The 13,696-nt window shown below is 35.2% G+C and overlaps 1 protein-coding gene across 10 annotated transcripts in view; it reads right to left on the bottom strand.

The window, feature by feature from the left end:
• CPEB3 (cytoplasmic polyadenylation element binding protein 3) overlaps positions 1-13,696 on the bottom strand; it is an 80,849-nt gene that overhangs the window by 30,495 nt on the left and 36,658 nt on the right. For 9 of the 10 annotated variants that reach the window (XM_058841155.1, XM_058841160.1, XM_058841157.1 and 6 more), the window contains one exon: positions 10,765-10,821. The exons of the other annotated variant lie outside the window; for it this stretch is intronic. In XM_058841155.1, the coding sequence (XP_058697138.1) occupies positions 10,765-10,821 (57 nt within the window). The remainder of the gene's footprint in view (positions 1-10,764; positions 10,822-13,696) is intronic. 10 annotated transcript variants of the gene reach the window in all.

The following is a 13,696-nucleotide window of genomic DNA, read 5'->3' as shown; positions in this document are numbered from 1 at the left end:
CAGCCTAAATAACATTCATAACAACTACTTCTGCATTATTGTATTTTGCTTCTCCAAGTAAACACAAATTGCAAGTAATGTATAGTGTCCTACTGATTCCTACTTTTGTGCCTTTTGATCAATCTGGAAACACCCTCAATCTTAAAATAAAATTAAACAGTGTTCATGTGCACAGAGGGTATACCTTACTGTATACTCCACATACTTCCTGATTTCATTCAGTACCAAGAAAGCACTGAAAAAGTCTAAGTATTAGAATGCTTTCAACATCTGTTAACAGTAGCCTGATCTCTTCAGGTGGGAAAAAATAGGAAGGTAAGTTTGTGAGGAAAATTTGAATATTTTGTTTCAGATTTAGCTATCAAATAAACACTAAAATGAGTCAGCTTTGAACAAAATCAGAACAAATTCTTTATTACAAGCTGTGTTAGTATGGTCTGTGCAGCCTACCACCTCAATCCATACAAATTACAAGCCCTTAGACACTATTGGTCTGGGTAATGGATACATCTCCCTCTAAGGTTCTTCACAAACATGATGCAAATTATACATTTGGAAAAGGAGGCAATGTCACCTGCATAGCTGGCAGAGAACTTCATGGAAAGGAAGATAAAATTAAGTTTAATGCTAAAATACTCCATGCAAATGACACTGCCTAAAATGTAATTGTTAAAAGCTGCTATTTTCACGGTTATCTTCTCAATAAGAATCTACTGCCGTCTGTGTAAGGTACAGCACAAGACATAATTGTGAGCTCCATTAGCGGCTTGCTCGGTACAGCTATTGGATTTGCTATTGTCCTTGTTCATTTGTCTCTCAGAATAAACTGATATGCAGCACTGTACATTTATAAATATTGCTTTTGCTTTGAGAGTTGTCTATGATGAAATACTGTTAAAATGTGCTCAAATACTATATATTTTCAAAATTATTATCAATATTCACTGTTGAGGACAGTTACTAGTATTGGTATTTACACATGTACTATCTGAGGCAATTCAATGTCATGAAGCCTAATATTCAGCAAAAGCTGTTTCATGTAAGAAAAAAAGTAATTTTCAAATGTTCAATGCAGCAGTTGAACACTGCACTACAATACAAAACAAACACCAAACAAACCCAAAACCGATCTTTTTTTGCACACTGCACTTCAAGTCACAAATATGTGTCATGAGAGTCTTTACATTCAGTCATCCTCCAGTTCTCAAGTAATAGCAACACAAAGTTATCAGCTCAGGATCATCATTGCTTTAAGATGCTGTTAAAAGGGAGCTGTTTTGCAAGGGAAGAATACGAGACTGATTTATACAAAGCAATTGATCAACTAAATACTGTTAAAATTGGTAACATCATCTTATCACAAAAAAACTAAATATTTATTTCTCTCACTATTCAGCAAACAAAACATTTAGTAAATACTTTTACCTCTTCTCCGCCCATAGCTCCTGGCTGCATGTAAACACAGAAGAAAATTGTCGGTACAGCTGTCATTAGATTTAGCTCCAAAAGCAATGAAAATGTAGCTTCTACTTCTTCTCTTTTTTCCCTCCCACCATAAAGAAGGAAAAGACATTTAAAAGTGTAAGATGAAATTCAAACAAGACAAGAAAACAAAGTTGAAGATGATACAGCCAGGAAAGAAAAAAAAAAAAACAAAAAAAGGAACATACCTGCTGTGAAAGTTTTCTACATAGCAAAGGGCAAAGGTATTAAAAAAATCAGGCATATAGGACAGTATTATAAAATAATCACTTAGGATCATGGTTTTAAGTGGCAATAAACATCTAATTTTGCGTTTTATTAAACAGCTGTGGAGAACATATTTTCCAGTTATGTTTCAAATTTAATATTTAAATAATTAACCATATATTAAATACTAAAATCCTACTAAAATAGTATGAACTCAATAGCCAGTACGTTTAGATTAATAAAAGTAGATTGACAAAATGCCTTCATAACTACCAGAATTAACACAGCATTTCAATAAGACACGTCAATGGCAAATCCACAATGCTGGACACTTTTAGACCTGTATTTTGTGATGTAGTGGCAAATGCAAAAACCAGCATTTTTGAGCTGAAATTTTAGAAAAACAAAAAATAATCTGGAAAACACGTGTCTTGTACACAGGATCTCCAATCTATCACAAAAGCTGTCTATCCTTCCAAGGTAATCAAACGTGGAAGAAACTGGGGATCACGCAGGGTTTGTCAACAGAAGTGACCTTAGGTAAGGGGTAACAGAGGTTTATTTTCTTTCTTTCTTTCCTCTTTGTAACACTATCAGTACTCCTGCTCCTTCCCAATCCCATCTCTTATTTCCAAAACTAACACAGTGCCTTCCAGTCCTGCCCTACACACCCAGGTATCCCACCAGAACCCTCAGCATTCCCTGGCTGCTTTGCTTTTGACCAAGGGACCTGGGGCTACCCAGAGCAAGGCTCGCCCTCCTTCAGCACAGGCACCTCTCTTCTACTCAAGTAGCTTCTTCCTCAAGCCCTGAAGAAACCCCATACCCCTACATCTTTTTTCTTCCACTATCAGTGAGGTCACAAAAAGGCAACTACATGAGTATGTCATTGGGGGGATTAAAAAATTTCAAGGGCTCCAATGAACTGCTCTGCAATTTATGTTTAACATGAAGACAAGCAGGAGCTGTTTGTGTGAACAGCTACTCAGCCACAGTGTGGTGGTTGGTAAGCCCTGGGAGAAACTCTGCTTCTTGCATAGCAGGCAATAGTGAGAATTAACACTAAGGTTGGCTTTGTAGCAAAAATTAAATTTGTCTTCCTGCTTTCTAGTTATTGCCCTATTTTATTAGTTATTATGATGGCAAAGAATCATTGTCAGATCTCTTGTAGCAAGTTGTTGTCTTGATGAATGCCCACATTCCCACAAAAAAGCATGTTTCAAGGTATAGCTAGGGACACATTCTGAGAACAATTTATCTGAAGGAGGTTCCTAAGATTGTTACCAATCTAAAAATTAAATAAAGAAGCATTATTTCAGTATGAGATGAAAGAGATTCTTGTGTTTCTTCTGAAGAAAACAAAGCTTTATATGCTTAATGTAAACTTTTAGGCTCTGATCAAGATTAGTACATGATGGCAGAAATCTTCCACAGGCTTCTGTAAATTTTAGAATACCCTATTGCTACTCACAAATTACAACACTTATATGCAATACTGCACTGCAGAATACTTTTAACATATATTTGCATACACACACAATCTTTATGTCCATAAAAGTTAACGAAACTCACTAAAGGTATATTTGCCTGTAAACTCCAGGGACAAAATAGTGCAATTCACTTAAACAGATAGACAGGCAAGTCAGTTTTCGCTGATTTCAAACATTGCATTACATTTAAATACCCAAAGAAGGTGAAGTTTCACCATTTCTATTTATATTTTGTATACATATACACACATATTTTGAAAATTATCTCAGTTTTAACTAGTATTTGTATTAAAATGTTACTTTTTTCCAAGAAGTTGAGTTATTCAGCATGACAACTTCAGAATGTCAATGCACACTTTATTATGTTGCTTTCTCATGACGTGAAGTTAGAATGTGTCATTTGAAACAAGTTAATTAAAATATACCCATCTTGCTCACAAGTCAAAATTCACAGCACAACAGATTAAATAGCAGGAATAGCTCATCAGGTAAATTTCACAATGCCTCCAGTTTGAGTAAATACTTCAGAAAGTAAACAATTTAGAAATTATTCTTGAATGAAGATGTTTGGGAGAAAATAAGAAGATTACTGCATTATTACAAACAATGAAATTACTATTACATATACTATGTATAAGGAGTTACTTTCTCTCTTTGGCAATTCCAACAGAAAACAAAAAGCAACTGGGAGCTCCTTAAACTGTACCCCTATCAATGCATCTGATCCCCATGTACCGGTTTTGGTGCCATATATAAATGTCTTTCTGCACAGAAAACCATCTCCTGAAATTCAACAGAAATTATTCTTCCCTGGGTACCTCCCAGATCATTACAGTGTTAAGGCAAACCCAGGTGCTTTAAGAGGGGATGAGCACATTTTCCCATGTAAAAAGTGGCTGATGGACTGTGCAGCTCACAGCAGGATCATCCCTGTGTTGGTATTTGTCCATCCTTAGCAATGTTCTGTAACTGTCAGGTCCAAAATTACGTAACTGCTGTGTCCCAAATTGCATGGCCTCAAATGCAAAGGAACAACAGATTCTTTTTCACCTGCTGATAACTCTCCTGAAACTATTAACTCACTTCATCCCAGAAGCCAAGTGTATTTTTATGAACATGAAACTGTATCATGAAGGACAGAACTTTAACAAGCTTTTAACAAACCATCAGAACAAATCCCCAAACCTCAAATCTTGCAATGAAATTAAGGAAACTCAGTGTTAATGCTTTGGAATTCCCCAAAGCCTGCAGCTAAGATTGCCCATTGTTGCAATAAATCAAAACTCACTCAAATTAACTGCTTGGATTTTAACTGCATCTCAAAGCTACACAAAACTGATGAAAAAGAACTTTCCTGGGATTTTTTTACTGTTTTATTATAATATGGGACTGAAACTGCACCTTGTATTTGTATCAAATAAGTAGCAGTCCTAGCAAACAATAAGTTTGTGAATCCATAAAACATTAACTCAAAAGGACTAGAGCTGCACACTCTCCCTATTATAATTTAGAATAAATTTGATCCTGTAATTTCAAATTTAGAAATAGGCAGCAAAATTAATTTGTATTCTCAGCTTTTATGGAAGACTTAATAGAAAGTATTTTGAGATTTTTAAGAACATTCTTTCTTCACTTCTGGTATTTATCTTGTTCATGCAATTATGGGGCCACGATATCAAAGATGCACACTTCAAGGAAATTTTGAAGACACATCTTAAATTGATGTAAAACAGTATTACCTCTATGAAAAAAAAGAGGTCAGCATTTCCAGACTAGAAATTTTGGAGCTATACTGGCTAAAGAAAAGTTTATTTGACAAGACTGGGAACCTCCTTGATTTATAAGGTACCAGAATCTTATTTCTAGCTTGGAACACTCATTTGTATTCTTGAAGCAGTCAGCAGTTCAGAACAATACTTGCTTTAGGACATTATGAGTTATGCAATGATTTTCTAAGATCAGAAAGGAAAATATGTCAAGCTTTTGCTTTTGAACAGAGGGTCTCTGAAGTTCTTAAGGATTACTGGAAGTTTACAAGTGAATTAAAATACCAGGGAAAATGCATTCATGAACTGAGGGAAGGTGACAGAATCAAGTATAATTATGCAATGTGGTTTTTTGCAACAGAGAGATCATCCAGAAGAATTGCAAAGATGGACGCTCATCTGCGAGTGGTTCAAAAGGTGGTTCTCAACTTCCACTGATAGATGGGCTGGATGTGCCGATGGGCACTATAATAATTTGGTTATATGAACCTCAACAGTCCCTTTTGGTTGATTTTTTCCTAATACTAACAACACAAGTGTTGCAGCAATCTCCCTGCTAACATATGCTCACATACAGATACAATTGAATCCCATCACCAGAAAAATACCATCTACATGTAAGCTGTATGCAGCTAAGTCCCACACACTGGGCCTCAAACACTTGATCAAACACATGAAATGCATTCAATACTCAAAACCAGCTTAGGTGTCCTTTCCTGAGGCATACGAACAGCCAAACTACAGTGCAAGAGGGAAGGCTTATCTATTTTCATCTTTTCATTATAGTTTAAAAAATCTGTTAACAATAAAACTCACATTTTTAACAGCCAGGCTGCTTCATGTCTTCTAGCATAATATATAATGCTCTTGGAGTAGCTTGGCAAATCTTAAAATTCAGAGGAAACAGATGGCACTAACCCACAATAGAGAGGATCACAAAGATGAAAGGAAAGCACATTGGTAGGGTTGTGAGGCAGGAAACGTGGTGAGGAAAATAAACAAACAAACAAAAAGATATTAAAGAGCTGAAGTTGGATTAAGAGGAAGATGATTTAAGAAATCTTCCTCTGCTACAAAAAGCATTAAGCAGCCACTGATAAGAGATACTGCCTTCAGTAACAGCCAAATCGGATCTCTGGAAGTGCAGATGCCAATATAAAAAACTGAAAGGAAGAAAGGAAAAAAAAGCATGTACTTACTATTGCTCCCTTGCTTTCCCCTTCACCCTTTTTAAAATTTAAATAGGTATAGAAAGGACTCTGAGATATCAGCAAGCCCACCACATAAGGCAGCATCAATACCAACTGCTTGTAGAGCTGGTTCTGAAAAACCTAACAAGGTGATGTGCAAAGTGACAGTTCCCACACTCTGGGACTCCTCTGAACCTCATTGCCTTTGCTATCTCACACTTCACATCAGTCATTTTTTCCCCTCCAGTTATATTAACTCAGATCTCTTCACAGCTACATCAGGTCTAGTTTTGCAAACCTTTAAGTTCTCTCAGTGTTTTTTATTCCTTTCTGCTATTCCATATATGCTATTAAAATGGTGACACATTAGTAACCCAACCTGGCAACTGGGCTAAAGAGCTCAGCAAATTCCTACAGGCAAGAACTAAACTATTAGATGAGATGGATGCGTCTTGGAATTTAGTCACACATTTGCCCAGAATATTATCAATACAAAAAGAAAGCTTTTATTAGCTATTAAACTAAGCCAAGCCATGATCTTGCAAGAACAAAAGTAATTGAACAAGCTTTCTATTTGGAGCAGTTTATTTCAGGGTATAACAGCAGCACTGGCAAAACTTGGAAATATAAAATGCTACTTCAGCAGCTTTTATATCTAAATACTATATATGTTTGAAAACAACACAACAGGAAGAGCCAAGTACAATAGCTCTTTAGGAGACAAGGCAATTTTAAAAACAACAGAAACATGCAAATAAAAAACAAAATAATTTTGTTGTCATTACATTTCCTGTCACGGCATGACAACTTCCCCATATAAACAGGGTTAATAAAACAAAACCAAAATCTCAACACGGACATCTAAAAAGGTGCCCCAAATCCTTAATGTATTTTTCAAATTATTTTACTCTGAATAAATGGAACTAAATTACACTAATGAAAAGACAGTCAGATGGAGAGCAAATAGTACCAGACCTCAGAGATGACACATTTTTGTATGAGACAAGAATGAACAGTGGAAGCAGATGGAGCATTTGTAGCCCAACAGGACTGCAAAGTCACTGTACAAAGGAGCTTTACAAAAAACAGAATTCCAGCATTTCACAAAGGGGTTTTTCTCATGTGTTCATTTAACTACCTTTAGACTACATTTATTTTACAGAAGATTGTTTGGGATCCCAGCATAACACTTCAGTGTTTCCTTATAGAGATCACACACCCTCATTTATTCCTATCTCCCTTTTTCACCTGCCACACTTCCACTGAAGTTATTGTGGCTTTCTGGAGTTCCCAAGAAGCCCTAAAGACAGCTCAGCACCTACCATGTAGGTGACTATGCATTCATGCTGATCACTCAGTCCTAATTATTCAGCTAATTAGAAAGGAGCATACAGTCAAGAGAAGCAATGGCTGCAGAACGGCTACAAATGGTACTGAATATTAGCAAGAGAAAGGATGGAGGACACCTTTGAGTTAAATTTATGCCACATTTCCTCCACAAATTACAGTATCAATTATTTTAATAAGGTATTGCAGATGAAAGTTTATAAAAATTCTTGTAGTATGTAGCTCAGTATTTAAAAATTACCTTGTGTCACTAATTGATTCAAAACACTATTTCAACTAGAGAAATTTTATTTAGCTCTAGCACAGACAAAAGCTATATCATTTCCCCTTCAAAAATGCTTCCAGTCTAATATTTGCATCTTCCTTTTGTTTAGATGCTCTTTAGGATTATGCTCAGCTCTCTCTGAACATTAGAACATTGAGCTCCTCAACAGAAGCTTAATTCTGAACTTCAAGAGCATTTATAATTTAAACATGTTTATACACATGCGCAACTCTGTATGTACACAAGCATAATGCCACTAATGACACAAAGAGATTCATAATAATTATGCATTTAAAAGTAATCTCTTTTACCCCACGAATTACATTATTTCAGAACTGTTTTAAGATGGTGATGATTCATCTTGCACAATGATGAACAGAACAGTGGTAGCACACTCCCTCTGTGCTGCCAGCTACGCAACACCTTCCCTCAAACCAAACAATGCCCTCCAACATTTAAGACAGCAGCTCAAGACAGGCAGGCAGGAAAATCCCCGGTTTCAAAAGGCTGTAATGAGTAAACAGGAATAACAGCTGAAGTACAATTGAAAGTGCTGCCACAGAGGATGACAAGGAGCTAGAGACAAACATCCCCCAGAAAACTTCCCCTCTCCCTACAGCATGTGAAGTTTTGCATTGCTGTTGGCATGAGCATATGTTGTCTTCCAACTTCAAAAGATTGCCTACATTGTCAGTGCGAAATGGAGCTTCGAGTAATAAATCTTAAAGATTATTACTATGTCTTCACAGGAAAAGGGAAAAATGCTTATGAAGCAATGACTTTAAATAGAATGTGAAGGTTGGATTTGCAGACTCAGCAGAGAGTGTTTGGTTTCACAGAAATTAAACATAGATATGACAAGTATTATGATCTAAAGACATTACGTAAGTTCTCAAAATTATTCCAAAAAATACTGTGATGAAGTATCTTTTGGGATTTTTTATTTAACTTATTTTATTTTTTAAACCCAAATCACAGCCATTCCAGCACAGAAAAGAATATTTCTTCTTGAACTAATTTTTCTTGGTATATTTCCCCACGACGAGGAAAAGGCAATGAATAACATGGGAATTACCTAGCTCGAAATTTTTCAAGTTTAGCTGCATACAGAAAGGATTTCTATCACAGAAAGTGATTTTTAGGCTTGTGTACTTGAATATTTGCTTTTATCCTTAGCTCTTCAAAGATTTAAAAGCAAAACCCAACAGGTTTCACAGTGGCCTTGCTTGGCAAAGAAAGGAAAGTAGAAGACTTGCAGAAGCGGAAAAATATATGGGAACTTATTCAGATTTTGGATTTGTGCTTAATTTCATTTTCCATAAATTGCATATTTATGATTCCACCTTTATTAAAGTCTTTAAACAGTTAATATTTGAATAAACCCATAATATTTTAAATAGTGCAAATGCATAAATATATATAGTTTTGGTCCCTCAGTTAGCTATGCTGATATTTTAACCATGTACCAGGAAAATAGCTACAAAATGTGTTTGTTTCTTTATAAACTATTAGAGTATACAGCTGCTGTAAAAATGTCAAAGAAATTAGACAGGTAGAAAGTTTTTTTCATTATTTTCATCAAAAAGAAATCAGAATAAAACACATCATTAATTTAAGATAAAAGCAAGTTGTCCCAAAATAGTATAACTTTTTGTATCAGTTTTTCGTTCCCATCTTTCAAAAATCTTCAGACTTTATAAGAAATACTACTGTATATTTCATCATAACTGTCAATTTTTAAAGGTTACTCAAAATTCAGTCATAGCATCCCATCTTCACAAATATATTTCTACTGCAGTTAGTTTGTTGAAATGCCCACTTTAGAACAACAAATAGATTCTGAGACCAGAATTCATGTCAAACACCTGACAAATGTGCTGTGGAGACCTTATTTACACAGAGAGGCATGAACAGCCTCCTCTTTCAATAAAGCCTTTAATTAAACTAAACATTTCTCCTAGTGAATTATTTGATTTCTCATAATTTCAGGTGCCATAAGAAAATGGGGTTTATATGCTACCTGTGACAACAAAAACCCCCCAAAATATCACCTCACCATTAACAGTGTAAAACCAAGAAGAACACATGCAAAGTCTTACAGGTTTCAAAAGCTGCCCTTTAAAGCCAAATGTTGAATACCTTGCATCTTGTCTACTAAAAATTTTTGGTTATTCACATCTATAAATTATTATTTGCTTAGTACTACACAAAAACCCCCTGCAGTTTTCAGCTATACACAGTCTAACTTATACAGACAGCACAAAGGCAAAAAATTTTAGAGAAGTTCGTAAATAATCCTAAAATGTCTAATACAACATTGTAAACAAAAATGGACATTTCAAAACAGCATTTCTCAGGATTAGACAGACAAACACTCTGCTTTGATTTGCATAGTTCAGTTCAGCATTATGCTGGTGCTGCCTGACACCCTGGCCCCCACCCTCCCCACACAGGAACTGTCTTCCAGATCCATTCTGCCAGGTTTTTTGAGTCTCTATGTTCATGACTGGACTTTTAATTTTACTTTTATTTCCTGGCACAAAAAAAGCAATAATCTCCCAGTGAAGTGCAGTTTTCCCTCATTATTTAGATGTCTAAACATTCTCCCAATTCCTGTCTACATAATGGGAACCAACAAAGCCGTCAGTCCATGTAATTGTATGCAAAACTTGTAACAGCTCATCCCAACAGGAAGAAATATGTCTGGAGAGATACCAGAAATTAAAGTTACAGCTTTAACACACACACACACCCACAAAAGAAGGAACAAGAGAGACTGTTCTGTAGTATTTTCCACAGCAGGCATTATGAAGCTTCCAGTGAAACACAAAGCCTTTACAAAGCTAATATAAAGAATCAGAGGTGACTGATTTATGAAAAACATTTTCAGAGAATGAATATGAACTTCTGTGCAAACATTACACATATTTATGTCTGACTGCGCAGCTATACACACAATAGATGTAAGAAATAAAATTCAACATGGCAATATAAATCACTAGACATTAACTACTTACTATTAAGAGCCATAATATTGTCTGTTCCTGGATGATGGAAATTTATTCCCATACGCCCTGCAATGTAAGCAAAAGCTATTTTTAATGTTTTGATTTCAAAACTGAAATAAATTCGTTATTATGAAGAATTTCTAAGGGAATATGAACAGTCAGGGCAGTTGAATCTTCCACCTATTGAAGACAACTTCCCAAGAATACACATTTAAAATATTTAACACCACAGTACATTCAGTACTGTATTATGTACTTAAAATACTGAAAATCACAAAATAAACAACAAAACAATTATTTTAATACATTCCCTTACTTTGCACTAAGAAAGCATTATGCTTACCCTTTCAAAACAAGGCCTCAAGTTCAACCTTGCTGCAGTTATGCCATTTATAGTTTGCTTCCAACAGTGAGTACAGCATTACAAAACTTCATTTAATTAGTAAAAATAAAACACTCTTTTTCATACTACATGCAGCACCAGAAGCTTTCAAGTTAACAGACAGCTGGAGAGAGAGTTCTTACCCTGGCTTTGCATTCTTCCCTAAGAATCTCCCATCACCTACCATTTGAGATCAGACACTGGGTTGGAAGGAATACTGTTCTCAAGCAGTACGTTCATATGTACTTTGAAAAATAGATATTCTTAACCTAAAGGAGACTTAGTCCAGAGAAACATACTTACTGTTAAAGCAAGACATGAGGCAACAGCAGCATTGCTGTTCAGCTTAGTTTTGGATACTTTTTAACTGAGTTGAAGTATTAAACCTTACCCTGAAGACACTTTGTCATAGGACTTTTTAAATTAAACCACCCAAGAAAATCTACAAGCTGTAATTTGTATTAGTCCTTACTTAGAAAAAGATATAAAAGGATAATTATATCCATGTAAAAATTTATTTCAATTAAGTAACCTAAGTACATTTATGTATATAATATAATTCCATTTCATAGGCTTTTCCTACCTCTAGGTCTGTGGCTAAGTTTGGGAGCTAAGGAAGACGTCACTTTACATTTCCTCACTACACGGACACTCAAATATGGGAGCTCAGGATCCACTCACTACACTGAAAAACCAATACAATGGTTATTTTCCTGTACTTCTGCAAACCCAAGTTTTAGCAAACGAACTCTAGGAAAGCAGAACTTAAGCCAGTCCTCTCCAACATTTTTAACTCCTATTGAAAACTAAAGCCTTCTATTTCCAGTCACCGAAACTGCTGTGGTGTAATGAGCATTCTGAACAGATGCAGCATGAAGTTTCAATACACTTCTGAAACTAAGTCATAAGTAGGTTAAGAAAAGTAAATAAATCTTTTCTTCACATTGAAATTTTCTCCTTCTTTTGGAAAAGAATGCCACCACAATAAGGCTGTGAAGCAAAGAGTACCTCCAGAAAGAAGTGGGGACAGAAGGTAAATAGAATTTCCATTTTTACTTTCCAACCCCTTGAGCAAAGCTTCTTGAAGAGATGATTTCCATTAACCACTTCACATTTCCTAATTAGACATAATTCTCCTATACATATTTTCACATTAATCTGGTACTGCAGAAACATTAAAGCCTGCTATTATTTCATTTAGTATAACCTTTGCTAAAATACTTCAGACATCTCTCCAGATGGACATTAATTCCCTTTTCCTTAACAGTGTATTAATGAGTGTGAGGTTATAGGTATTACTTGTAAAGAGAAAAGGTGTCTGTACTAATTTGTACTTTAAAATTAATACTTGTAATAGAAGAAGAAGAAGAAAAAAAAACTACTATAAAAAATAGAGTAAAATTTGAATGCATAATGCTTGGATGGGTCCTTCTCTTTTCCTCTGCTGAAGCTGAAATTCTGCTGTTTGACCAGCTTCAGAAATAGAATCCTATCTGTGACATCTGGGTTTGGTTTTTTTCCTCCCTCCAGGCTGTCACTGGACCAGGTGCTGCTTGTGTGACATTTTGTCACCTGCCCTTGGCCTGCTATTTTTAAACAGTTCTTGTCAGCTATCTTTTAAGAGGAGTAGAAAATACAGAGCAGCACAAGCAGAAGGACATGTTCTCCCACTGAGCTAAGCCAGTGTGCAGGATAATTCTGTACATCTTCAGAGGCTCCTCGTGCAACTCTATAGAAACAGATTAATGGAATCCTTTCAAAGCACACCTGTATTGAAAGCATTCAAAAGAGACTAGCAATATACCAATCATAAGACAACAAATTAATTATGAACAATTATATAGTCTTTCATATAGGTTATAATGTTTTAATATTTTTTTGCTTGAAGCAAATTATTTGATTAAAAAAAGAGGCCATCTGCAGATTAGAAAACTGCATAATTATCTAAGGAACAACAAAAGAGCACAGAAAGGAAATTACAATTTTTTAATTTAAAGGTGCAATGTAGAACTGTGAAATGTAATTAAGAACATGTACCTTCAAAGACCTATTTAGGTTACATAAATGACTATTGGAAAGCAATCAATTTTACGAAAAACACATGTATGTTACCTGAACATTTACGAAATCTATATAAGCACATATTTCTAATTATAGTTATAAAACAAAACCTCTAGATAAAGCGTTTACTTTTCAAGAATATTAAGCACACCAAACAGAAATGTAGAGAAGTTAAGAGCACAGAAGTTATGAATTTCAGCAGTTCAGTGAAATCATAAATAGGAACCCTTCCAGTAACAACATCTCCACTACTTGTATTCAGTGTACATCTGCCATTTTCAGTCTGCCTGTCTTGGTTTCATAACTATCTACTGAGGACATTTTCAATTATGTGCTTTTATAACATACTCTTAGAGTACTGCAGTTAGGCTACAACAATAATCACTCCTTTATGTCTTTTCAATTCCTAGTTTAGAAAGAAAAAAAATCTAGTTGTATACTTCTTGCTCTTGAAATACTTCAGAGCATAAATGAAGGCTTGATGACTCTTGTATAGCC

This window comes from Poecile atricapillus, chromosome 6 (assembly GCF_030490865.1).
Source record: "Poecile atricapillus isolate bPoeAtr1 chromosome 6, bPoeAtr1.hap1, whole genome shotgun sequence".
In the NCBI taxonomy this organism is placed as follows: Eukaryota; Metazoa; Chordata; class Aves; order Passeriformes; family Paridae; genus Poecile; species Poecile atricapillus.
The sequence above is the reverse complement of the archived record's forward strand: the minus strand, read 5'-3'. Positions and strand labels throughout refer to the sequence as shown.